The sequence below is a fragment of the Neopsephotus bourkii genome, unplaced genomic scaffold, assembly GCF_033783945.1.
Source record: "Neopsephotus bourkii isolate Nb327-2 ecotype Australia unplaced genomic scaffold, CSIRO-AGI_Nbou_v1 NB_1510, whole genome shotgun sequence".
In the NCBI taxonomy this organism is placed as follows: domain Eukaryota; kingdom Metazoa; phylum Chordata; class Aves; order Psittaciformes; family Psittacidae; genus Neopsephotus; species Neopsephotus bourkii.
In genome coordinates, this window is record NW_026901986.1 from 227,524 (window position 1) to 252,753 (window position 25,230).

General features: G+C 45.1%; 1 protein-coding gene across 5 annotated transcripts in view; it reads right to left on the reverse strand.

Moving 5' to 3' along the window:
- MTA3 (metastasis associated 1 family member 3) overlaps positions 1-22,865 on the reverse strand; it is a 126,281-nt gene extending 103,416 nt beyond the window's left edge. For 2 of the 5 annotated variants that reach the window (XM_061369714.1, XM_061369713.1), the window contains exons 1-3: positions 22,533-22,861; positions 20,443-20,510; positions 18,392-18,485 (exon numbers count right to left, since the gene is read on the reverse strand). In XM_061369714.1, the coding sequence (XP_061225698.1) occupies positions 18,392-18,485; positions 20,443-20,510; positions 22,533-22,560 (190 nt within the window). In that variant the 5' untranslated portion in view covers positions 22,561-22,861. Of the gene's footprint in view, positions 1-18,391; positions 18,486-20,442; positions 20,511-21,678; positions 21,786-22,532 lie in introns of those variants that run through there. The other 3 variants (XM_061369710.1, XM_061369712.1, XM_061369711.1) reach the window with 3 other exon arrangements.
- Between the last annotated feature and the right edge of the window lie 2,365 nt (positions 22,866-25,230).

Sequence of the window (25,230 nt, forward strand, 5' to 3'; positions counted from 1 at the left end):
GGAAAAGCATGCTTCCTATGAACAGAGATTACCAAACACAACTGCAGTCCAAGGCTGACAAGTCGCAAGCTAAGACAACTACTGCCTTCCATACGTTAATCTTATTAGGCACTGGCAACAAAGAGCGTATTTCCATATTTGAATAAGACCTACAATTCTTTCTATTTAAAGCAAGACAGCACTATTTAATCTAGAAGATAGCATCTACAGCAGCAAATTGTACATGACATCATTTTTGAAGGGTATTTTCAGTTGAAAAATTTCTTTTACAGTTCTAATCTGGAATTCCCGAATATTACCTCACTTATAATAAAATCAAGGAATATTATTCCCTTTAGAGATTTGAAACAACAGTAAACTGGGAACGTAAAGGAAGAAATAAAAGCAGATACAAGAAACTGCCATCTCATACGACGACAGGCTCTCCAAAAAGGCCTGAGATCTTTACGGCTGACATCTTCTTTCCTCCTTGGTTCTTGGGACATGTGAAAGTTCAATCTCTGTTTCCTCTTGCTTCCCAGAAAGGGCAGAAAGCCTCTGGGAATACTGTATGCAAAACCAGGCACGTGAACACCTTCTCTAAGATTTGACAGTTTTCTACCTGCTGAATTATCTCTCAGCAGCAAAAGCAAGTGTACTTTATAAAACATGCCTCCGAGATCCAACAAGCAAAGCTCAGCGCTAGGGAGCACTGCACATAACCGCATAGAGCGGATCACCTCACCCGCTCGGGATTTCAACAGCAGCCATTCCCAAACAGCTTACAGACACCAACTCAAAGGAAGCCTGCCTGCATCCTCACGGCAACCACAGCTCTTTCCAAACGCACTGCTTTATGACTTCCTTTCTTTTAAATCATTCCCGTGCGTGGCTCATTCCACTCCAAACAGTTCTCTCCCCAAAAGTGACAAAACAATATACTCTGATGTAACCACTTCTTCAAGTCCAATCCCAACCACCTCCAGCCTATCATGCTGCAGTCTCCCCAGTCACCCTTCTTGCTTTGGCGTGTTCTGTGTGGGGAGACACAATAAGAAGAACCAAAATGAAGACAAGACTCCCCCAGGTCTCATCTGACACCCCACAGCCTCGCATGTATAGGTTCAAGTCAGGCCACAGCTCAGTGCAGTTATCCTGGCATCTAGAATACTAACAGTAAATAAACCTTAAAAAAGATAAATCTCTGCAAAGTTTTTTAATAATGGAATTAAAGAAACAAATGGAAATTGATGTAAAAAGCTTCATGTTCATGGTGGTTTCATGGTAGCTGGTACAGGGCTGCGTTCTGGTTTTGTGCTGGAAACAGCATTGGTAATTCAGGGATGTTTTAGCTACTGCTGAGAAGCTTATACAATCAAGGCCTTTTCTGCTCCTCAAATCTGCATAAGGAGTTGGGAGACCCAAGAAATGTTCCCCACTCTATGGGGTCATGCTCAGCATACAAAGCTGGGGGAAGCAGGAAGGTGGGACGTTCAGAGTGATGGCATTTGCCTTTCCAGGTAAGTTATTCATGATGGATCCCTGCTTCCCTAGCGATTGCAGAATACCTGCCTGTGATGATGGGAAGTGAGGAATGATTTCCTTGTGCTGCTTTGCTTTTGTGTTACAATACCAAGCCAAGCCAGTGATTGCTCTGTTGTCTGGGGATTTTTAAAATCAATACATGCCTTATATTATCCTCCAGGTCCAAAGTTCTCAGCTTGCTATTTATTTCATCTCTCTTTCCTGAAAGCTATCAAAGCAAGGTGTTCTTCTGTTATCACCATCTGAAAAAGCTGACGAAAAGCTGTCTTCTAGAAGGCAATTTAGGCATCCAAACACAGGTGTTTGGGAACATTTCAGACTGACATACCCAAAACATATGACTGCACATATGGCACAAAACACAGGAGAATGTATGTCACCTTAAAGAGGCTGCAGGGAGCCAGAGATGGTATCACGGAGTTTCAAATAGCTTTAGACACCTGTGCTCAAGTAAAATCTGTGCGTTATTCCTAAGCATACAACAGAAAAGTTTCACTGTTTCATGCTTAGGTTTGCAGTGTTTTGAGAGATCTGTGTCAGAGACATTTAATTTCAGCTTCAGGCTCTTGGTATGTTGGATTCTTGGCTTATGTGAGATGACAAGCTCAGAGTAAGCAGAACCAACCATGGCCAGACACAGAACAGCTCCACTCTTAACACAGTATCACCAGGTTAAGTGCACAGCTTTCTTCTTCAGCACTACAACATAAAACCAATGCTAACAGCAGGATTAGCATTTAGTAAAACCAGTATAATTTGCCCCAGCAGTAACACAAACCTGCAGCAGGGAAGGAAACAGTGCACACCATAAAGAAATGAGAACACTACATCTGCTTGACAGCAAGTACAAATACAAAACCAATTTGCTCATGGCAATACAAAGAATTCCGCATCTGAACAAACCTTTGGAGAGCTGCTTTTGAACCAGGTTTTTGCCCAGATCAGCCCTTAACACCTATCAGAAGAAGAGCGGTGATGACCTTCCAGTGCGATGCAGCCCGAAGCAAAGCATGCTGTCAGCACTCAGGAGGAAAAACAAAGCAACAGCTCAGAGCGAGCAGATATCTTAATGCAGCTAAATGGTGATGCCAGACACAGGCCTCACTGCTCCAAGGCTTCAGCAGAAACAGAGTTCAACTTAAAACTGTTCCACTCCAGAAGCCTTAGGTATGACTGTGTATTTATTTACAGTATATATATTTGCAAGGTATATTTCATTATGTAAAGAAAAACATCCTGGAGTGCAAACGCAGGCATCTCCCAGTGCACTTGTAAAGCTTTATTTCTTACACATGGGCTTTTTAATCAGCAATGATAAATACTTGCTCTGATCTTGAAAAGCAGAGTGATCTTGGTGATACTTACAGTGGCTTTGTTTCTAGTTAAGTAAGGTGATGACTCAAGCTTGCCACTAGGAAGTACTGCTTGTTTTTACAACTGAAATCAAAATAAACTGAGGGCAAGCCTCTAGAAACAGAATGCTCCCATTTAATAGAAAACGGCTTAAAAATAACCTTGAAAAAACACAACCACCAAATCCTGAAAGATACTTAAAGGTTTAAGTGTGACTCAAGCCAGTCTATACTTAACCATCAGCTAGCAAACAAGTTAAATTCCTCTAACATATTACTCTTCCTTAACTAAGTCAAAATTACCCACCATCTGCTCCCCTTGTCTACTGCAACAGAAAGTAAGAGAGATTAGTTTAAATACTGAAGCCTATCTTCAGGGAGGAGCAGGACATCTTCAGTTTTAAGAGGAAGACTAAAGCTCTCCCTCTCTTGCCTCCAAGCTGCTGATGTTGTTTTCACCTAGAGGCTGGCTGGATCTCAGAGCCGTGGAAAAAGGTCTCTTGTACCACCCCTGTGAGGTCAGCCCAGGTTATTCAGCATTTGATTCAGCTGGGTCTTGAAAACCTCCAAGGACAGAGGCCACATAACCTCTCCAGCAACCCAAGCATGGTGAAGTCTTTTCCTTGTATCTCATCTGAATCACTCCTGTTTCAATCTTGTCACTGCAGACTCCATCTTCTCTGTAGCTTCCCCATAGGCACTGGGAGCCCACTTCTTCTCCAAGTGGCACAGGCTCAAATCCCACGCCACAGCCTCTCCATCTCCTCCTGTGATGGTGGCTTCTGCCAAACCTGCTCCAATTTATCAGCAACTTTCCTGTACTGGGGACCTGGATGCGGTACCTGGATGTGATGTAACAAGTGCTGAATAATCAGGGAGGATTGTCACGTGCCTGGATCTACTGGCTGTGTGCCTGGTAATCCAGTTCAGGATGCTGTTGGCCAACTTCACTGCCAAGGAGCTGCAGTCTGCCAGCACCCCAAGGGCCTTTCCCCCTCTGTCCTCAGCCTGTATCCCTGCCAGGGCCTCTTCCTTCCCAGGTGCAGGACTTGGCACTTTTCCCCACTGGAATACCTCCAGGCTCTCAACAGACCATTCCTCTTGCTTTCTAGGAACCCTCGAGCATATCACTGGTGATCCCCCCACTGTAGTGTCACCTACAAACACAATGAGAGCACTATACATTGCCCGCTCCCATCACTAATAAAGACAGGTCCTCATGGAGCTCCACATGGTAGGAACCCTTAACCACAACACACTGACTCAGACCATGCAACTAGGTTTTTATTCACCTAGTTGTCCCTTAATCCAGATCAATTCTGCCTACCAAAAAAGCTAGTGCTGGCACAAAAGCAAGAAGCGGATATAAGAGAGTTCAACTGGGAAGACACGATGGGAAACCCCACGATAACTCTTTCGAACAGCAGCACAAACCAGCGCTGAATTAGATCAGCAGAGGAATCAACAACTGAGGTGCATTAACTTCCCACCTCTTCAGCTTAATTGCTTCCCCTTTTGAAAGCCTATCTCAGCTTAAATGCATCCGGTTTATGCAAGCTGAGGTGGAGAGATCTAAATCACTGGCACTATTTTTGAAGCTACAGCAGTTTAACCAAGGTTGCTAAAATACCTTTAAAATTACCTTAGATTGGTGTAAGTTTCAGTTCAAATAATGCCACTAAGCCTTACTTCAGAAGAGTTCCTAAGCTTTTCCCTTTCCTGTGTCCCTTCTTCTCCTATGCTGTGCCCCAAAACTATTCATCATTCATGGCTTAACTTCGCGAACGAAGATTTGGGAAGGGCATTTACCCACGCTTACTACAAGCGCGCTGATGACTAAGAAGGCCAATGTGGGATAGGCAAATTCGGCTACAAAAAGCACAGCAGAAGGTCTCCTTGGGTGGAACAGGTGGGACACGATTCTTCCTGCGTTGTCTTTTCTCCTCGAGACTAGTTCTTCGTGAACTCTCAAAGGAGTCAGCGGCATTATGTATGGTGTGCCTCCAAGTCTCCCGATTGGAGGCCAAGGTGGACCACTGATGGTAGTCAATATGGCCAAGGCTAAGGTATTGTTTCAGGGAGTCCTTGTATCTCTTCTTTGGGGCACCTCTCTTGCGGCTACCAGTGGCAAGTTCACCGTAAAACACGATCTTGGGGAGGCGGTGATCCTTCATCCTAGAGACGTGCCCTGCCCAGCGCAGCTGCAGTTTCAGCAATGTGGCCTCGATGCTGGTGACCCCTGCCTGTTCGAGGACAGTGACATTAGACACATAGTCAGTCCAATGGATGTTTAGAATTGTACGGAGGCAGCGCTGATGAAAGCGTTCCAGGAGTCGCAGGTGATGACGATAGATGACCCATGATTCAGACCCATATAAAAGAGTAGACAATACAATGGCTCTGTAGACACTGATCTTTGTACTTTTCTTCAGGTGTTTATTACACCAGACTCTTTTATGGAGTTTTCCAAAGGCTCTATATGCCTTTGCTATTCTGTTGTCTATCTCTCTGTCGATCGTGGCATCCGAGGAAATGATGCTTCCCAGATAGCTGAACTGCTGAACTGTCTTAAGCTCTGACTCGCCGATGGTAATATGGGGATGGCGATAATCTTCTTGGGGTGCAGGTTGGTAGAGGACTACTGTCTTCTTCAAGCTGACTTCCAGCCCAAAAACCTCAGCCGCCTCCGCAAAGCAAGATGTTAAACGCTGCAGAGCTGCTTCTGTGTGGGCAACAAGGGCGGCATCATCAGCAATACACATCGTAGATATCACCAAAGCCGCAAATGCTGAACAGCAGCAAGTTTACTGCACATACCAAAGGAAAGAAGTGTCTTTGAAGCTTATCTGGTTGTGGCAATCAAGTGCGCATTTGGCAGTTAGATGCTACAGCACTAAGAATTATAAGCAGAGATTTTGGGGGAGGGGGAATAAATCCATTTATTGCCAAACTGAGTACAAAAGATGAACGTTAAGTCTAACCATCTGAACAACTACACGCAGACTGTGAATGAAGAGCTCTTAGGTGAGCAGTTGGCCAATCTGCTCATCTGCGTGAGGCTTCTTGCCGCATGCTGCGTTGTACTAACTTAGTTGTGATATTTAAGCCCCTAATGCTGTAGTAAAGCAGTTTAATCAACTTCGTGAGCTAGACTATGCATGACTAGGCTGTCAAACTGACTGAGAAAGTGTTTACCAAAGCTGATTTAATTAGCTTTACTTACACCATGGCTGTTAGTTAGCACAGTGTTCAGATGGCTGTTAGAATATATAACATCAATCCGGTATTTGCTGTTACTGTCAGATAGGAGTAGAAGTCTAAAGCACAATGTGCATGGATTATGAGTCAGCTGGACAGCATATTACCATCTCAAGTGTGAATCTGAGCAATTCTGCAGGTAGGAAAATAAAGACTGATCGGTTGTACCGACAGGGAACCGGTGTACTTAAAGGTCCTATTGGATAGCAGAGATGTCCATGTGGCCACCAAAGGGTTACCCAGTTTTCCTACACAATTACCTAGGTCATCCTCCCATGCTGCCTCATCATTATCATTCCAAAGGAGGTCACAAAACAAAGGAAAAATCACCCTGTACAATCATTAGGAACTAATACACGCACCTACCCTCCAGTAATCAAAATTCTCTCTACGATCATGCAAAAGCGGGTGTTTTAAGTCCTTCCAAGCAGCACATCACAGTAACGACAACTCCCAGGACAACAGCCAGTTATAATTCTCTCACACTTATGGTAATCCTATAACAAAAGTATTTAATGACGGATGGGTTTTTTGGATAACTGCGTTTGGAGATTTTTGAGAGCAAGGAGCCCGTAGGTGGAAGGCAGAGGAGAATTACCTTTGTAAGTAGGATGAATCGTGTTGTGCTACATTAATACATCCTAATCAACTGTGACATGAATAAATGCACCAGTCAGCACAGTAGGTTTTTAACCCTATTATGCAGCACCTCAAACTAGTTGATGATAATGCTACACGAGGGTCTCACAGAAGCATGAAAACAGTGACATGCAGGCAGTGGTGAAAGAGCTGGTGATTCTGTATCAGAAACCTAAACTAGGTTTTCCCCCTCTCATCCCCCTTGCCTGGTTTCTGTCTCACCTACTCAAAGGCAAACTCTTCCAAATGAGAAAACACCCTGTTACAGGGCTCAAAATGCGTTTGGTCATGTGTACACCTGTATGAAGAGTAACAACCTGCTGCAGGACGTGTGAAGCTACAGCCCTACTTCAAGCAGCTCATTAGCAAGCAGCAGACTCTCAGTTATGCCACAAACACAGCCATTTGCAATATGATGAATATCTGCAATGCCCAATTACTGGTATCCAGCTCATCAGATGAACCAGAAGCCAATTAGTACCTTTTCTGAAGTGCAAATACTCGGAAAGCTGTGGGAAAGCAAGCGTAAGGTTTTAGTTCTGCCCTCAAACCCAGGCTGGCAGCCCACCCACTGAGCAACAGAGCATGTGGGGAAGCTGACACTGCCCAAGAATCAGCTTCTACATCTATCATCTGGCTCAAGGAGCACAAAGGCTATCTGCAGAGGTGCCATGTAACCTGCATGAGTAATTACTAGACATGATTTTGAGAACATGGAGATCTACACCTGTTTTTGTGAGTCTGATGCCATTAACAGCTTTTCCCATCCCTTGGATTTTCACCATTTCCATACAGCCCTCATGCTCATAATAAACAAGGTGGTCTTTTCTGTAGAAGAGGCCACAGGTATGCCTGGTCTGGTTAGTTAACAAGTTGTGTAGTCGCCTCTCCTTAGCAAAAGGCAGTGTATATATTAAATGTATCATGCAGGTAAGTAGGAAAACCAAAAATCTCTTTAGTTCTCTGTAAGAAGCCAGAGCCCACATTTAAGGTCTGTGCCGGCATTTTCTTTCACAGAGTGACAACAATAACCACAGAGCTTCAGAGATCTCAGCTGCTTTTCTAACATACCATTCACATCCTCAATAGCAGGTAAACAGCTTTTCAAGATCTGCTGGCAGAGACGAAGAGGCGCAGATTGTACAAGCACTTTCCCACCCCTACTGAGAATGGCATATGATTCTGCTTATAAAACACAAATTATTTATCCCCTCCAGCATCTCCTTCCAGAAGGGCTGAATGCTGTTTGATTTGGTTTTTTGCAGGAAAGAAAGAAGGGAGGGGGGGAAGAGAGACGAGGATTTGTATATCCTGTTCTCGAGTAAACTTAACTAAGATACATTAAAGCTCTACGTGCAGGATTTTAAAATGAGAAGAATGGTATCCAAGATAATGTCTGCTCAATGCCAGCGTGGTAAGAAAGCTGTTCTGTTTATAGACCTGAGGAGATGAGCAGGAAGAGGAGTTCATTCACTTCAGTGGTCTGTGTAAGACTTAAAAAAATCACTTGTTTTCCATCTTAAGGTATGCTAGAGATCGATCTTCCGGGGTTCATACATTATTTCCTTGGTGTACCTACAGACATCTTAAGATTCTAATTAACAGGAACTAGACATACGACTGAGATAGGAACATATGTGTATCACTTCTAATTATTAAAACCTTTTCATTTATTCTGATGCTGGTGGGGAAACCAAACCAAGCAACCAAACCAGTGCAAGAATAAACATCACATTGCATTAAGTAGTCAAATCTTGAAGATGTATACCATTTTTGTCATCCTCTTTGTAGACAACACATTCAAATACTGTCTTTATTATGGCAACAAGACAAATAGCTCACTTCATACATGCTGAATGCTCAGTATTCTGATCCTGGCTTTACTTCCCTTTTACTAAGAAAAAAAACTGAACAGAAATAAAAAAGGATATAAGAAGAAGGGGAAGAGCATTATGAAAATATATGAAGCTCGTCACCCTTTGGAGGCAAATATAAATATAAAAGCTGTCCAAATATCAAAGCCCTTTCTCTTGTATGATGCTTGGCAACTGAGTCCTTGGCCCCTTGAGGCCCTGCTGAGAATAACAGCATGAGGATTCTGCTCCTGACAGCAGCATCAGTCAAAGGATCTGGCCTCCATCTCACAGCAAAGGGCCACAGTACCCTGTAGGATGAGGTTACAGGTCACTGACCCTGCCAACACTAACAATTTCTGTGCTGGTTTAAGCCAAAAGAAGGCTGCACTTTTAATACAGGGAACTGAAACATGACTCTCTTCAGCGCTGTGTAGCACTGTCACCCCCTCACAGAAACATGAGCAGACAAATCAACCTTAAAGCCTATCGCTTGGCATGCAAAATGGGAAGTCTGCTAAGTTAGTTGTGCTGGTTTTGACAGATGCTTCACCAACACACACGTACTTCCATAACCTCTGGATGTACTCGTAACAGTGCTCTGTGCACAGCCCCGCACTACACAACCCGCACTGACAAGACACCTTGTGTACCACGATAAATCTACAAACGAGTTCTGGATTCAGCCAGTGGGTGACAGCCAAGACGAACTGCTCGGCTCCTCAAAGCCTGAGGAATTTAGTAATGTCCAACAGGCTTTTACCACAAAACAAAACACCCTCCAACTCGTTCTGCTTATGGGAATGATATATCCTACCTTAATACAAAACACTTCTCAGCAAGGGCTCTTGCAGCAGCACTTGTTTTGCACATCATCATCAGAATCAAAGCAGGATCACACTACAAACCTTCCTTGCTCAGGTACGGTTACAAACAGCAGCTGGGGTGAAAACCAACATATTGATCACACAAATCACACTGCCACGCAGCCCAGCCATTCCAGGCACTCACTCTGACAGTCCGTGTGCTCCAGGACATGTCAAACCTGACATACGCTTTGAGCCCAAATCCTGTTATTTGTGCAAGTGACACGCAACACACGTAATCTGCAGACAAACCACACAAGTACTGTACAGATCAATCTGATCTGCTGCTTCTGCCTTTCCCATAATACCTCATGCCACATATACATACTCAGCAGTGCATGAATCAGCTCAGGCAGGGAGCACTACATTCATTCTCACACAGTGCTCTGCCCAAGCTAAGCTCTACCTCTATCACCATGTGTGACGTTACACGAGTGTTACCAAGAACAACTCTTGCAGACTTCATTTTACAGCATGGTACAGACATTCAAGAATTGCATCTGGCAAGCCTTTAAATCATGAGGCCTGATCCCTGAGTCATACATTTATGGCCTCTGCATGACAGGTAAAAAGTCTAAAATCATGGTGAGTTTACATCATTCAGATCTGTAAACCCTGTTAAGTACTGATTCAATCAGGCTATCAATGAAGCCTTTGAAGGTGTAAAATGGATCGCTAATTCAAGCCTTACAGATGGAGATAACCTAGCAATGTTTTTGTAGCCTAAAATTGAGGCTTCAGCTGCACAGTGCGGGTGCACCAGGGAGATCATGGGAAGAGTCACTGCAGATTACAAGCCAAGGAAAAAAAAAAAGCAGAAACATCTGAGATGACAGAATCCAGGAGCGTGAAACTTCCTATTTATCTTCATGAGACAAACCCACCTACCAGTAGAATCAATTTAAATGATACCAGTATTTTAGAAGTCATCGAGGAAACAGTGTAGGATCACTGGCCTGCACAACTGACAAACAGGGAGGAGGCAAGAAAGTTACGAGCTGAGGTGCTTTCCACAAACCAGAAGAAACCCAGGACAAGAAGTACAGCAATACTGATGCACGTATCTAAAGTTGACCATGGGGAAACGAATCCTAAGGAGCACAATCAAACAGAGAACATACAGTGCTTCGGCAGCTTTCTGTGCTGCTGCCTCCTTCCAAAAACTCAAGCGTGAAGAATTTACACCATGAGTAGACCTCAAGAAGGTGCCACAATTTGTAGCCCGCTGAGTCCCTCCATGCTCCATAGAATCGCAGAATAGTTAGGGCTGGAAAGGACCTTAAGGTCATCTAGTTCCTATCTCCCTACAATGGGCAGGGACAGCACACACTAAACCATGTCACCAAGACTCCACCCAACCTGGCCTTGAACACTGCCAGGGCTGGAGCATTCACCACTTCAGTCAGTCAGTAATTAAGTAATAGAAATAGAAGATGCATTTCAGAGGTCTATTAAACAGTGAATGCAGGCATGGCTGCCCAAAATGACAGATTTATTCTGAAGAGGTCAGAAGACAACTGGTTACTAGCTAGTCTGCCAATTCATGCAAACAACGCACGTTAGAAAGGATAATATTTTGACATGTGCAAACCCCCACACACCCAAACACACATCACACGTATTCAGGTGGAAAAACCAGTGTATTTATGCACGTTTTCCACCAGAGCTGAGAACTCCTAAAAGGCTGAGCTGACTTGGAAATCCATTCACTCCATTAACAGAACATCATTAGCATTCACAATCTAACAAGACATTCTGCACCATGGAAGAGTCTGAACAGCCACAGTAGTTAATGATTCCACAAGACACTCAAGAGCTGACAGCAAAGTTGTTAATGAGACAATATACACCACAGTTAACTACCAATTCTAAAATGTCATTCACAAAACAGGAGCTTCACTGTCAGAAGCGAAGAGCTCCTCATTACTGCTGCTATAGTGCTTTTACACTTTCGGGGGGGTCACAAGCACACAGCTCTCGCACAAAAACCAAATGAGCAGAACACATAAATTACAAGACTACCCAAAGCGCCCTTGAACGGAGTAAGTGGGAGCCTTGAGACACCGTCCTCCTTGCTGACAAGGATGCCATTCCAGACAAGACTGGCTCTGCTCCACCAAGTCCTGAATTCCTCCCCCCTCTCCAAACAAATGCTTAAGTGAAGGATTTATGTCAGGTACATGAGGGAAAACTTCACGTTCCCTTGTCTCAGGAGATCAAAAAGGTCATGTCTTCCTCACCCAACAAGCACCCTGTTCCTCAAACCTAGCTTCCAGTGAAAGCGACAGTCACACTGATACAGAAACACCCTCACACAGAAGCTACTCTGCCCCCAGTTAAAGAATCATCCTTAAATGACCCTCCTGGGGTGTGTCCCACCCACATCACAGACTTCAGCATCCCCAGAAGCAACACAACATACCTGAATTTGCTAGGGCTTACTTTGCATGTCTCTATTAGTTGACTGTAAACAAGCATAACATGCAAAATTCCCGTCTGGAGCACAGGAGCTACTGGAACTCATTGCCCTAAACTTTCCTGGTTTACTGATCCTCTTGTTGTCTCTGTTCACCACCCCATCTTCAAAGCAAACCCAAGATGCCTTGCTCACAGACACAGACTTCTGAAAGACCTGTATTTTCCTCAAAGAAAGGAGGGCAAATACATGAGGTCAAAAAGAATTTTCTCCTAATTCCTGGGTACTCATAAAGGGGAGGAGGGTGTGGGCAGACACAGATGTCAGAGCCAGAGAGGCTAACCTGCAACCAAATACTAGTTTATACTTACAGAAGCCTTGAGATTAAGGCGGTAGGATCTCACTGAACTGGTTACACAAGTCTGCTCACCCACTCCTCAGGCGTATCTAGCAGCCAAGCCTTCTTCCTTAGAAATGCTCCAAGAGATTCTCCTGTCTCGGATTCTCAGCTCTGCCTTCCACCCCTTAGCTCTTTTCCCCCCTAACATCCAGAAAAACGGCATCCTTTATCCCAGGGTAACATCAACAGATCTGTTTTCTTCACAGCAAGCAGGAAAGAGGCCTCACCAAGTGCAATTAAAAACCAAACCGTAACCTAACACTGTTCTGTGGCACAGTCACACACTCCTGTAAGACATACAAACCAACTGACCTCATGAGCTCTAAAGACCTGATTCCCCAACCCCCCATTATGATCATAAATAAGACCAAAAGGTGCTCTTTCTCTTTTATTTGTATTGAGGCAAATGCAACACAATGATCTTTTCATTTGAAGGACTGCCTGCTAAACAGGTTAAACTCTTTAAACTTCAGTTCCCTTAAAAGAGCTCACTATGCCTCTGAGCAGCATTTCCTATAGGATGGATGGCAAACTCTTCCAGCACTACCAGTAAACTGAATAAACTGGAAGCTGTATGTAGGATACAACAATCTAAGCAAGCATCCAGCCTATTAAAACAACACAAAAAGTATTAATTATTTCAACATTTAAAGTGATGAAGGTGGAGAAAACAGATCACATGCAATGGAAGAATTAACATTTGTCTCACGTTCATTTGATCAAAGGTGCTTCTAATTAAATATAGGCCCTGGAGACAACAGGCATTCAAGGGAACTAATGAGACCCAAAAAAGCCAACTTAAGGTTTCAAAAAAATCTCCATTTTTTTTTACACTAAGAAACTACATGATTTGAATCAAGTAACAAGAAAAGTCCCTCAAACTGATTTTTCAGAAAGGGACTCTGATTAAAGAAGCATTACATCTTCTCTGAATAACAGCTTTTTAGCTTGATGTACAAGAAGCACTATAATGAAAAAGAAGCACTACGATGGAAAAAAGCCCAAAGTTTTTGGTTGTATCATCATCTGACTGGACAAAAATAACCCAGTAATACTAGCTTATAAATGTCCTGAATTATACTGAGTGAAATATATGACTGAGAAAAGAACACTGAACATCACAAAGCGTTTTCTTGTGTGACCTCGCTTGGAGCACTGTGTGCAGGGCTGGTGTCAGCCTAAGAAGGACATGGAACTGTTGGAGCAAAGCCAGAGGAGGCCACAGGGATGTTCAGGGACTGCAGCACCTCCTGTATGAAAACAGGCTGAGACCACTGGGGCTGTTCAGGCTGGAGAAGAGAAGCTGCGTGGAGACCTCAGAGCAGCTTCCAGTGTCTGAAGGGGGCTACAAGGATGCTGGGGAGGGACTCTGCATCAGGGACTGCAGCCATAGGACAAGGGGTGATGGGTTCAGACTGAAGCAGGGCAAGTTCAGGTTAGATCTAAGGCAGAAGCTCTTCCCTGTGAGGGTGCTGAGGCGCTGGCACAGGGTGCCCAGAGAAGCTGTGGCTGCCCCATCCCTGGCAGTGCTCAAGGCCAGGTTGGACACAGGGGCTTGGGTGACATGGCTTAGTGTGAGGTGTCTCTGCCCACAGCAGGGGGTTGGAACTGATGATCTTAAGGTCCTTTCCAGCCCTAACTATTCTGTGACTCTGATTTTACTTGAGTTCTTTACTGAGCCCCCAGGACAGCCTTCACAGACACCGTTTTTTTTTCCCTTACAGACTGAATGTCTAAATTCTCTATTGCTGGTTTAGTTCCATGTACACTGGAGAAAAATACTGAAAGAATGAAGTTAAGCCCTATTCCTTTGCCCACTGAAGGACACAGGAAAACCTCTTGTGGCTTTGCTGGAATTAACACTGCCACTATGCAACAGCAACCATGTGTTAAAAAACCTGATGACATATGAAAGGAATTCACATTTCACTTCGGTGTATTTTGGGGAATATTAACGAGTAATCTGCCTTGCTATTAAATACAATAAACGGTATTCCTCAAGTTAAGATCATTCTCTTGCCATCTTCTAAGCTAGCTGCTGGCCTGCTGCTCTACTGAACTAAAATGCTTCCCAAAACATAGATTAACAGCTCCATTCACTTGGATGCATCTGGAGGTTTTGGCAATTACTGTGATCCTGATGCAGACTGACAGTATGCAAAACAACTGGGGGGGGCTGGGTTTTGTTTGTCACAAATACAAAGTATCTTTACTTAATCAAGAGCTCAGCAGCAGCACAATTACTGGGTAAGACCAAACCATTCCCAGGACTGCTGGAACTTGCTATTAATACCCAAAATAAACTATCAGGGTTTATTTGTGAGGCGCTTTGAGATCTTTCAACCAGAGCTACATGAACATACCAGCCTACTACATCACATAATCACTGAATGGTTTGGGCTGGAAAGGAGCTTAAGATCACCCAGTTCCAACCCCCTGCCATGGGCAGGAACACCTTGCACTATGTATTTGCCACCAACACTGTGAGAACTTCTAATGCAAGCACTACTTTAAAGAGAAACAAACTAAAGTACAAAGAGACTACTTTATTTCTTTCTGATCATAATACATCGATGTCAGCCCAAGGTCAGAACTGCTTGCAGCTCAGCGGGAATCACGGCATCCCGAGCAAGACTCTTCCTAGAAATCTATCGTGTTCAAGAGGGCCGTAGCAGAAAACACCATTTTGCAAAGCAATGCGACGTGAAACACGACTGCTCAAGAGCCAAAAGCTAAGAAAAACCCTACAATTAGTTCAACCACAAGAAGTAAAGACAGCCAGTGATCTCCACAGAGAGCAAGAGAGACTGAAAAGAGGAGGCTTTGACCGCAGCTCCTGTAATCTACAAGGAAATCTGTTTTACCTCTGCTCTTTCGGCCACTGAAACCGACATGCCTCGGAGTTATTTCTGAACTGACTCCTGTCTCACTCACAAGAGCATCAGTTTTGTTGACGAGAAAAAATACATCATGCGTGGGCTTCAGCACCAGCACAACTCCAGGCGTTTAGTCAGGAGCTCGGCACTCCTAAAGTCAATGCAAACTCTCTCAGTATATCAGAAAACAAAGACCTCTGATAACAGGAATTCCTTTCTCTGTCTTCCCCAGGTGGCTGACTAGGCAAAAGCTGTTGGAGTTGCAATGAGAATGACTTCATAGTATGACACGATAGCGCATGACCAGACAAAGAATTTTAGCCGTGAAGTACTGTAAAAACCAGCATCATGCACTTAGGCCACCCTACTCAGCTTCAAGAAAGTAAAAAGTAATAGTGGATAAAGCTATTACAAAAGAAGGAAGTACAGAAGTTGAACCCATCGCTGTAAGGCAAGCCCAGCACTGGTCCAGAGCTAGTTCAGTCCCCAGCTAGAGAAACCTTGCCCTAAAATATTTACATCAATTCCACTTTATCTAAAGGACCATCTGAATTGTAAAGATACAGCTCCAGTTGGCAATTCCTCCTTCAATCACACCATTTGGTGACAAAGTATCTCTATAGCTTGTGTTTGCTTCCTTTTAATGAGCTGTGTGGTTTTGTCTCACCTCTCCAAGTTCATCTGCTTATGTACTTCAGTCATAATGGCAACAGTTACTGTACTGCCTTCTATTCACCTCTTCTTTTCCCCATAAAGTAAGCCTCACCACTGCACGAAGAAAGGCATTTCCCCTCACAGAGACCTTATGGTAACAGCTACAGCCTAAGAGCTGGTGGGTGTTGACACTCCCAACAGAACTCCCCTACCCAGTCCCGGAGGCTGTGTAAGACCAAGAAGCTGATCTTGGCCAGTATTTTGGTTTTGTTTCCAAGTCAGCCTTATTATAAATTATTTTATAGCAACAGAAAAAAAAAATGCTAGCAATATAAAATGCCATTAGAAAAGATTAGCAGATCTTATACTTAAGAAGACTCCTCTAGACACGTACACTGGGAGAAACCAGGGCCTGAACTACAATGTCTGTTCCATAGAAACTTGTATCTTTTAGCATTTCTTCACTAACACCAGGTGTCCTGAAGCATCAACACATTAAGCTATAGAAAACATCCCCAAAACATTACGTTCATAAATATACAAATATTTTGTTTACATACATCATATTTTTAAACAGAACACTGTGATACTCCAGAATCAAAACATTTAAATTGATCTGACATTTAACTGCATCTGCTGCATGAGCTGTAGGAAGATCTAGGCAAGCAATGTTTCACTATGTGCTGTCCCCTGTAACATGCATCTAGTGAGGTTAACTTAGCTGATTCCAGAGCCTGGTTAGAAAGAAAACATCATGTACAGACAAAAAGTGCACAGGGAAACCTAATCCATGAGAACACACAGTTAGAAAACTTACTACCTGTGAGACAGAGGGATTCTAGAGATGCTTGTTCAACCACCTAGATATTACATGTCTATTTTCTCACCAGAAACCAGTAAGAGAATCCCCACAGAGAAAACGTGATGATTCCATGGTACTTCTATTGACACCAACAAATCCCTATAGGGGAAGTGCAACAGCCCGTCAGCAAGCCCTTGACATCAAAGCACTGAGAAAATGGCAATCTAAAACTCATAAAGGAAACAGAAGACTCTTCTTACCCACTTCTCCAACTCAAATGATGCCCACAGAACTAAAACACCCTTCTAAAAAAACCAACCAACCGAAAAACCCTACACGATTCACATTTTAAATATCAAATTGGGGAAAAAAAGATAAACGTATTTCCAGTAAAGCTGGTATCCCTTTTCATCCTTCTCTACCCCTCCCCTAGAAAAGAAGCAGCAGCAAACAAGAAGTGCTAGAATGCTTAGTGAAGCTTACTGAAAGTTCTACATTTCTACACATTTCATATGGAAGAACTCAAAAAGCTATATTGATTGTAGGGGCAGACTACTGTAAAATAGGTCACCAGTACTTAGAAAGCAACCCAGCCTTATCAGGAAAGCACTCAAATAATTCATTCCCTTAGAACATAAGCAAGATGTATCATTTTTCTCTAAGAAACAAGTTAGTACTTCACACTATGCACTCGAATCACCTCTACTTCTCTAGGACCAAGGAAACAATAAAACGAAAGCCAGAAGCTGGCTGGTTCTTTTCACTAACAGTACTTGTATCTTTTCATTGACAGAAACCTGACATTCAACGAATGCTAAGGTATTTTTTAAGCACCTATTTACACCATTGTGTATCTGTACACAGAAGATGGCATTAGACAATGTCTTGAAAGGTAATTCATCCCACTAAATCAGAGAATAGAGCTTTATAACCACTTATTCACATATTCATGTTGAAAACATCAGGGTCATTTACAACCAAAATGTTATTTAACAGCAAACTACGAGAAATTTACTACACGTTGACAAGGTTAACGCTATATTTACAAACAAGAGTGCAACAGTTTGCAAATAACTATTTTCTCAAACATCTCCGGGTTTTAGGTCTGCTTTTGCCTTCAGAATTGTATTTTTAATTACAAAGTTATGGAAAAAATAGGATATTACAGTTGTAAACCTAACGACAGCTACCAAGACAAGGTAACTTCATGAGGAAAATGAGACTTTCTTCCCCCATTACCAATTGTTGCTCTTCTGAAAGAAACCAAACCCAATGATACTTACTACTGTTTTACTCATTAATACCTACAATCAGTATAAATGCACAGAACTGCTTCACGATCTCCAGCGATTTTCAGTCTGTGATGAAACATTCCATTATTTACAGTAAACACTACACATTTGTGTCTTAACTCAAAAAAGTCAAATCAAATCCTCGCAAATGCTTTTAAGCTTAAATCAACTTTGAGCCAGATTTAGCCTTGACATAAATTATAGCTGTATCTTCCAGATAAGAAGTATTTCTCTTTTCAAATGGAGACTTTCAGTCACTTTAATACAGTTTATAACTTAAGTCCTGGAAGCAACTACTAGGAGCAGACCTAGTACCAGATAATGCTAAGCATCTAACTGGGTATTAATTAATGCCCAACACAAATCTGTTTTCCACATGCCAAAGAAACGCAATTTTTAAGTAGCCACAGAAACTGAACAGGCATGGACAGAAAAAAACGCCCTGCACAATCTACTTACTAGCATGCTTATCTGCAAGCATTATAAGGCTGTTGGAGATATCTCTTCGCCTGTAAAAGCACACCACTTTTGCTTCCACGTTTCCATTGGCAGTCTACAAAAGAAAGATAAATTAAGTCCGAATGTATTTCTCATCAGATGAGGAATAGAAATCAAATGCCCTCTGCTTGCAATCTCCCCTCATGTTAGCAGTTCTCACGTGATCAGTCAAGCTGAAATTAACAGGATTACCCAAATAATCAGAACTTCCTGACACCAATACCAATTCAGATCAGACAACAGTATTCGCAGAATCACAGAACGATTTGAGCTGGAAGGAACCTTAAAGCTCATCCAGTTTCAACCCCCTGCCATGGGCAGGGACACCTTCCACTAGACCAGGCTGCTCAGAGCCCCATCCAACCTGGTATCAATTATAACTACTTTGTCCTAAGAATGTATATATTATTCAGCTGGTTAAAGATGCAATGCCAGTATCACGTTAACATGAGAAGCCTTGAGGAATAGTAGAAGCTCACCAATGTTTCCTTGCAACCCAGCATTAGACAGAAATGTGTATTTCAAAGCATCATATTTAATACAACTTGGACTGTTTGAAAATTCATTGCAGCTCTAAGATAAAGAAGCTACTCAGTTCGCAGTTGTTTTCCTGACCCATTATAGGGATCCTGCCCTTCACCCTGATAATGTAAAGAATCTATTAATATTTGAAGAACTGTTCCCTCTTTCTTGTGATGAGAAGTACAAAATCAGCTCATCACCTTGAACGACTTATTAAAAACTAAAGATGAGTTTTACTATTAAACTATTATAACGTGTTACTTAGTTTGGCACTGAGTAATATCATGTCTTAATTTTCTTACACAAAACCACCACCAACAAGAAAAAAAAGCATCTAATCTCTAGTAAAATAACCAAAGCATTTCATGGCATGTTTGCTCAATGTCTTTAATATGTAATTCACTATAGAATATACCCTCAAACCTCTCTCTTAAAAAATAAGAACTAACAAAAAAAATCACTGTATGACTCTGTTCTACCATCCACAAGCCTGACTCAGTTTTTGCACAATGCAATGCAGTCTGAAGATAATAAACATCCAATTCAGAACATGACTGGAATCACTTCCATTACTGTACATAAATATTCTTCTCCAAGCAAAGTCCAAACTGCTTTGCCACGCACAAATTCAATGGCTGCTGTGTTGGCCAGCACTAGCAGGCAAGGTGGTTGATATCTGCTATGGATTTGTAATTTATGTAACTTATGTGATTTATATGTAATTTGTGTAATTTATATGGATCTGTAATTTACTTTCTAACCACAGGGATCATTATTTCCATCACGACAGGTATTCTAATCACTGACTTCTGACATAACATGTTGGGAAGTTTTAATACTGGTTGATGGATGATGGAAAATACACTATGCTCAAAAAATCCCACACCAGTCTTGGTAGTAAAACAAAGAAAAAGAATCACACTTTCCCCAAAATGACACTGGGAAACTCCTCCATTCTTTACAAAATACACTCAGCTGAAGTCAGAGAATGCACTCTCTATTCACAAGCCTGTCCTTCATTCTCAGCTGCCAATAAGCAGAGCAATAAACAGCCACAGAAATCACATATTCTGGTATCTGATCACTGCGAAGTCTCACTGATACCCACTAGCTCTTTCCAGATACATCCAAAAGCAGATACATTCTGCACCTGCTATCATTCCAGATGGATTCGCAGACAGAGCATTAAACTCATTCATTTCCTCAGGCATTTGTAGGATTTGTTTGGAAATTTCTACAGCAGACTACTCCTGTCCACCAGGAATGATCAACTGGCTGTTGCCTTGCATAACAGAGCAGAAGGACTGGATATCGCATAGCAAGAGCTCAGTGACTGAAACACAAAACACACAAAAAACCCCAAACAAACAAAACCCAAAACCAATCACACACCCCCCTGAAATAAAAACCTTATAGGATGGGAACCACTGTCAGTGTTTGCAAGTGCACTGTCTGCAAAGGTTCAGCAAGAATACTAGTTATTTTTGTACCTTGTTCAGTTCTTCAATTCTCCGGATGAGATATGGGTTGCTAGAAGAGTTTTCAAAATACACGTAATCTGCAATGAGAAAAGGAAACATATTGAAATACCAACCAAGCACATGCAAAATCATATCACTGTTAGTGCAGAGAACATTCTTCTAAACACAGAAGGCATTAAAAAGCTGAGATTTCTTAGTGAATGTTAAGACAATGAAGTTTTTCTGCACTAAGAATTGACACCATTTGCTCCTAAAGTCCAGTTGTAACTGTGCTACACGTGCTTTAACAACCGTGCTGAAATCAAGTTAAATGCCTCATAGCAGAGCCTACACCTGCATTCAGCAACCCACATGCTTCACACCTGATATAAACCCAGTGGTTTCTCACTATTGGTTAGGGAAGATTTGAGAACTGAACACTTACAGTGAAGTTTGCATTACAGAGATTTCTGTAAAATATGCTGCCTAGCAGTTATTATCAGAAGCAGTGGTAATGGAGTCATCTTTGCTTTTGCTGTCATCTCTGTTCAGTAAGAGGCAAACAACACTAAGCAGTAACAGCCACGGGTTTGTGAGGTTCTTCCAATCACACAATCACTAACATACAAATGTTTTCATAGAGTACACAGAGGTTTACTTACAGCCTGAAAGCTGCTCCCATGTAACAAACAAAGAGCTCACAGGGAGCACGTTTCCCTCAACAGCTTCCCAGAGCTTGTTTTCCTCAAACGCTCATCACCCTTTATATGTGACACCTGGCTCCTGCACCAGGCACCTTGGAGTCTCTGATTACAAAAGCTGGGGGGGGGGCGCACACCACAATGATGTGCAAGACTCTTCCACAAAGTTTTGACGCTACATTGCGGTGAAAGAGCACCTGGTGGAGCTCAGCTCGCTCTAAAAACCAGTGTGCGATCTCTGGATGTTGTTCGCAATTGCTTATTAAGATTACAACAAAATCACTGAGAATTTATGACCTACGAAGCAAACCCTACCCAGATTTCAACAGCACTGCACAGCAAAGGATTACCTCCCTGAGTAAAGGCTGCCAGGATTACAATTTAAATGCCCTAACGAAGGAGCGCGCTGATGGGGGATTCGTGGATGTGTATCAGCGCTCCTTGAAACAGAAACAGAAGCAGAGATTCAAACTCCCATCAGCCCTCCTTTCCCCGCACCTTCCCTCTCGCCTCAGGCTGCCGAGAGGAAACAAGCCATGCTTGAGCACCAAGCACCCCTGAGAACCGGAGCGCTGCACCTGAGCCGCCAAGCTGGAACACGGCCATGCCCGCTCCGTGAAGGGAGGGCCCCGCCAAGTCACCAGCCGCCGTTCGGACAGGCTGCGGGTGGGAAGGGAAGGGAAACTGCCCCGTTTACCGCCGCCCGAGAGCCAAGCGCCCGCCCGGGGTCCCGCCGCTGGGCAGGGCAGGGCAGGGCAGCGCAGCTCAGCTCGCAGCGATCCCCGGCTCCGCTGCCTCGCTTGTTATTAACCGAGCCCCAGCCGCGGAGCGCGGCGCCACCTGACAGCCCGCGGCTGCCCACGCCGCGCCGCACGGGCCCGGCAGGCCGCAGCGTGGCCGGGCCGAGGCGGACCCCGTCGGGCCGCCCCTCGGGCACCACAGCCCAGCCCAGCCCAGCCCAGCCCGCCGGCTCGACGGAGCCAGGGGCCGCTCGCCGGGTAAGAGGCGAGGCGCGCACGGAGGCCGTCCTCGGCCCGCGCCGCGGCCAAGGGGCAGGAAGCCGGCGGCACCGCTCCCCCCCTTCCCTGCTGAGGGCGGCGCTGCCCTTCTCCTCCTCGGCGGCGGGGGCCGGCCTCCCACCCAGCGCACACGGCTGCCGGGGGAGGAACCCGAGTCCTCCGCCCCGCCGAGAGCCCTCCGGCCCCTTCGCCGGGAGCGGCCACCGCGTCCCGCCGGCCGCCCCGGCCGGGGCCATGGCGATGAGCCGCGGCGGGAGCAGGGGGCCGGTACGCCTCTGCTCGCTCGGGCGCTGCGCGCAGGGCCCACGGCTCAGTGAGGCCCCCTCGGCCAGGGCCAGGCCGCGTCCCTGCTGCCGGGCACCGTATCCCCCCCGGCGCACCGCTCCGCGTCCCCACATACCTCCCACTCGGTACATGTTGGCCGCCATGTCTGCGCTCTGCGCCGCCGCCGCCGCCCTCCTCCTCCTCCTCTTTCTCCTCCACCCGCCTGTGCCGGGCCGGGCAAGGAGGGAGCGGCTCCTGCTGCCCCCCGCCCCGCGCCACCCTTCCCCGCCCGGGCGCAGGACGCAGCGCAGCGCCTCCCGGGGCCTTCGCCTCGGCCGTTTGCGGAGCCGCCCGGCGGGCAACGGGTTAAACAACCGCCCCCCGCCGCCTCCCTTCCTCCCCCCGCGCACCGGCCCCGGGGCGGGTCGCAGGCCGAGGCCGGCGGCTCGGCCGCAGGTGGGGCGGCCCGAGGGGGGTGTGCGGGGCGTGCGCGGCTCCCCCGGCCCGGCTCGGCTCGGCTCCCGGGGCGGGGCTGTCGGCCGCTTTGTCCCCACGCTCGGGGCTCCGCGCTGCCCGGCCGCGGTGTGGGCTGATGCTCGCTGTTCCCCCGCCGCAGCCGCGGGGGCTCTGCCCCTCGGAAGCTAAGAGAGAAAGTTTCCGACGCCGGCGGGGAGCGGCACCTGTTGGCCGAGAGCCCCTTGTCCGGCCTCGGGCACCCTGCCCCGCCGCAGGCAGGCGGGCACCGCGGCCTCGGCCGGCTTGCACCGGGCGGCAGAGAGCAGCTAGCACGGAACAGGGAGGGAAGCGGCAGCTGGCCTCGGAGCGTTGAGGGACTTGCTTAGAACCCCCCCGGGGAGAGGGATGTGCTGCGAAAACATCGATACCGGTGTAAAGCGGCGCCGTTTCCCCGTGTCCGCACAAAGTTCACACCTTCACCGACGAACCGTATGCTTTACAAGCAAATCCATCCCGCTGCGGAGTGCTTCCTTCCTTTTTAGTCATTTTCTTGCCAAGAGGGCGATGATTTAATCTTTAGTGTCCTGGATTCTCGTGTAGTACCAAGTGAACAACATTTCACTCCATCCCGAGCTGCAGGGAAACACGTTTGTTACAAGGAGGGCGAGCTTCCCTGGTGTTTCAGATGAATACATGCTCTCTTTCCCCTTTCAAGTGAATCTGGCATTATTAGATTCTACTAAAGAGTCTACTTTCAGGGCAATTGAAAGTAGAATCTACTTGATAAAGATACGACTTTCAGGGCACTTTTCATTTCCCGTGTGACTGCTTTGTGTCAAACAGGCAACTCAGTACCCAATTCCTGAAATACGCAAAGTGGGCGTATGGTGGTACAGCGATTCAGTCTTCTCTAATAGACAGCAACGTATTCCGGCACTGAAAGGAAAAAAGGGATATCTTCCTCTATTTTGTCTCCCAACAAGAACATCTGTGGGAGATGAAAAACTCCCTGGGAAGATGCAGCTCCCTCCAGCTGGTTACTTCTAAAGACACAGCAACACTACCTTAGCAGAGACCTAGAAACAGGTATCTAGAAGTTAAAGTGTTGGTTTGACTCTTGCGGTTTCCTGCTTGTTCAATGAAACGGGTTAAACTTTAAAGGCAAAAGTCAGTTCAAATAGCTGGCTTGTCACAGTCGTTAGCAATTAAACAAAATGCCTCCCGGCTGTTTTCCTGCACTGCCACATTAGAAGAGTTTCCCACCCTTTGAAACTTGCAATGCCCACGAGTTTTCTCACCAATGAAACTCACACTGACCCTAAACTAAACAGAAACAGACCCTGGCTGCCCGCAGCTAAAGGCAGGGCCTAGGGAAAAGGAAGGCAGCTCCTGAATGGCCTCTCAGAACAGTGCCAGAGCAGCCGGAAAGCCCATAGTCCCAGCCAGCCCGTACACATTGATTGCTGAAAATAGCAGGGAAAAAACCCTTTATTTACAATTGCCTGACTAAGGCATGCATCACAGACCAGATAGATAAAGAATAATCTTTATATACCTTAGTACTGAGTCATTGCGCCCCATTACTCACACTAAGCAGTTGATAAGCCCACAGGCAGCACCACCTGGTACTGTCTGGGGTTATGCTGCTGTATTTGCACAGTTTAAAGTCCCTGCTGGAAGCGGAGGGAGGCAGCGGGCACAGCTAGCTGGCTCAGGTACTGAGCTGCAGTACATTTTACTTTGGTGCAGTGTATAACAAAAGCCTGGATGCAGTTTATTTTCTGTGCTATCTCAGTGCACAGCATGGGGGAAAGTGTTATGTAAATACCTTCGTTTTTCTAGATTACATACAACAGAAAACCCTAGTTTCAACCACAGCATTGTGGAGAAAAACATCAGGCAGGAGCTTTGGTCTTAACCTGGTGACTGAACTGTATCTATCCAGCTACAGGCTGAGATTACTCGTGTTGTTCTAAAGGAACCACATTCCTGGCGCAAGTTAAAGTTGCAAAATAGATTATTCCTCTTAGAGACACAGGTTACTCGAGAACTTTTGTTGTTGTGCCATCCCAAGCAGCCCATCTTTCCTCCTCATGTTCCTCCAAAAAAAGGCCAAAGACAAAAGAACAGAGTGTAAAGAATCATTTAAACACGGAGCAGTTAGTTCCCTGCTCCAAGCTCACCAACTGCAAGGATGAAATAAGTGTTTTTTCACTGGGGATAATACAAAGAGTTTCGCTTTTCCTCCATTCAAGGCTTCTCATGTGTGGAATTTGTCACACAATGGGAATCTGCTGTCAGAGTGTGACTCCTGGGTTTTCATTTTTAATTCCCTATAGCTCTTCAGAGGCTGAAAGCTGTGCTCAGCTAGCGGCAAA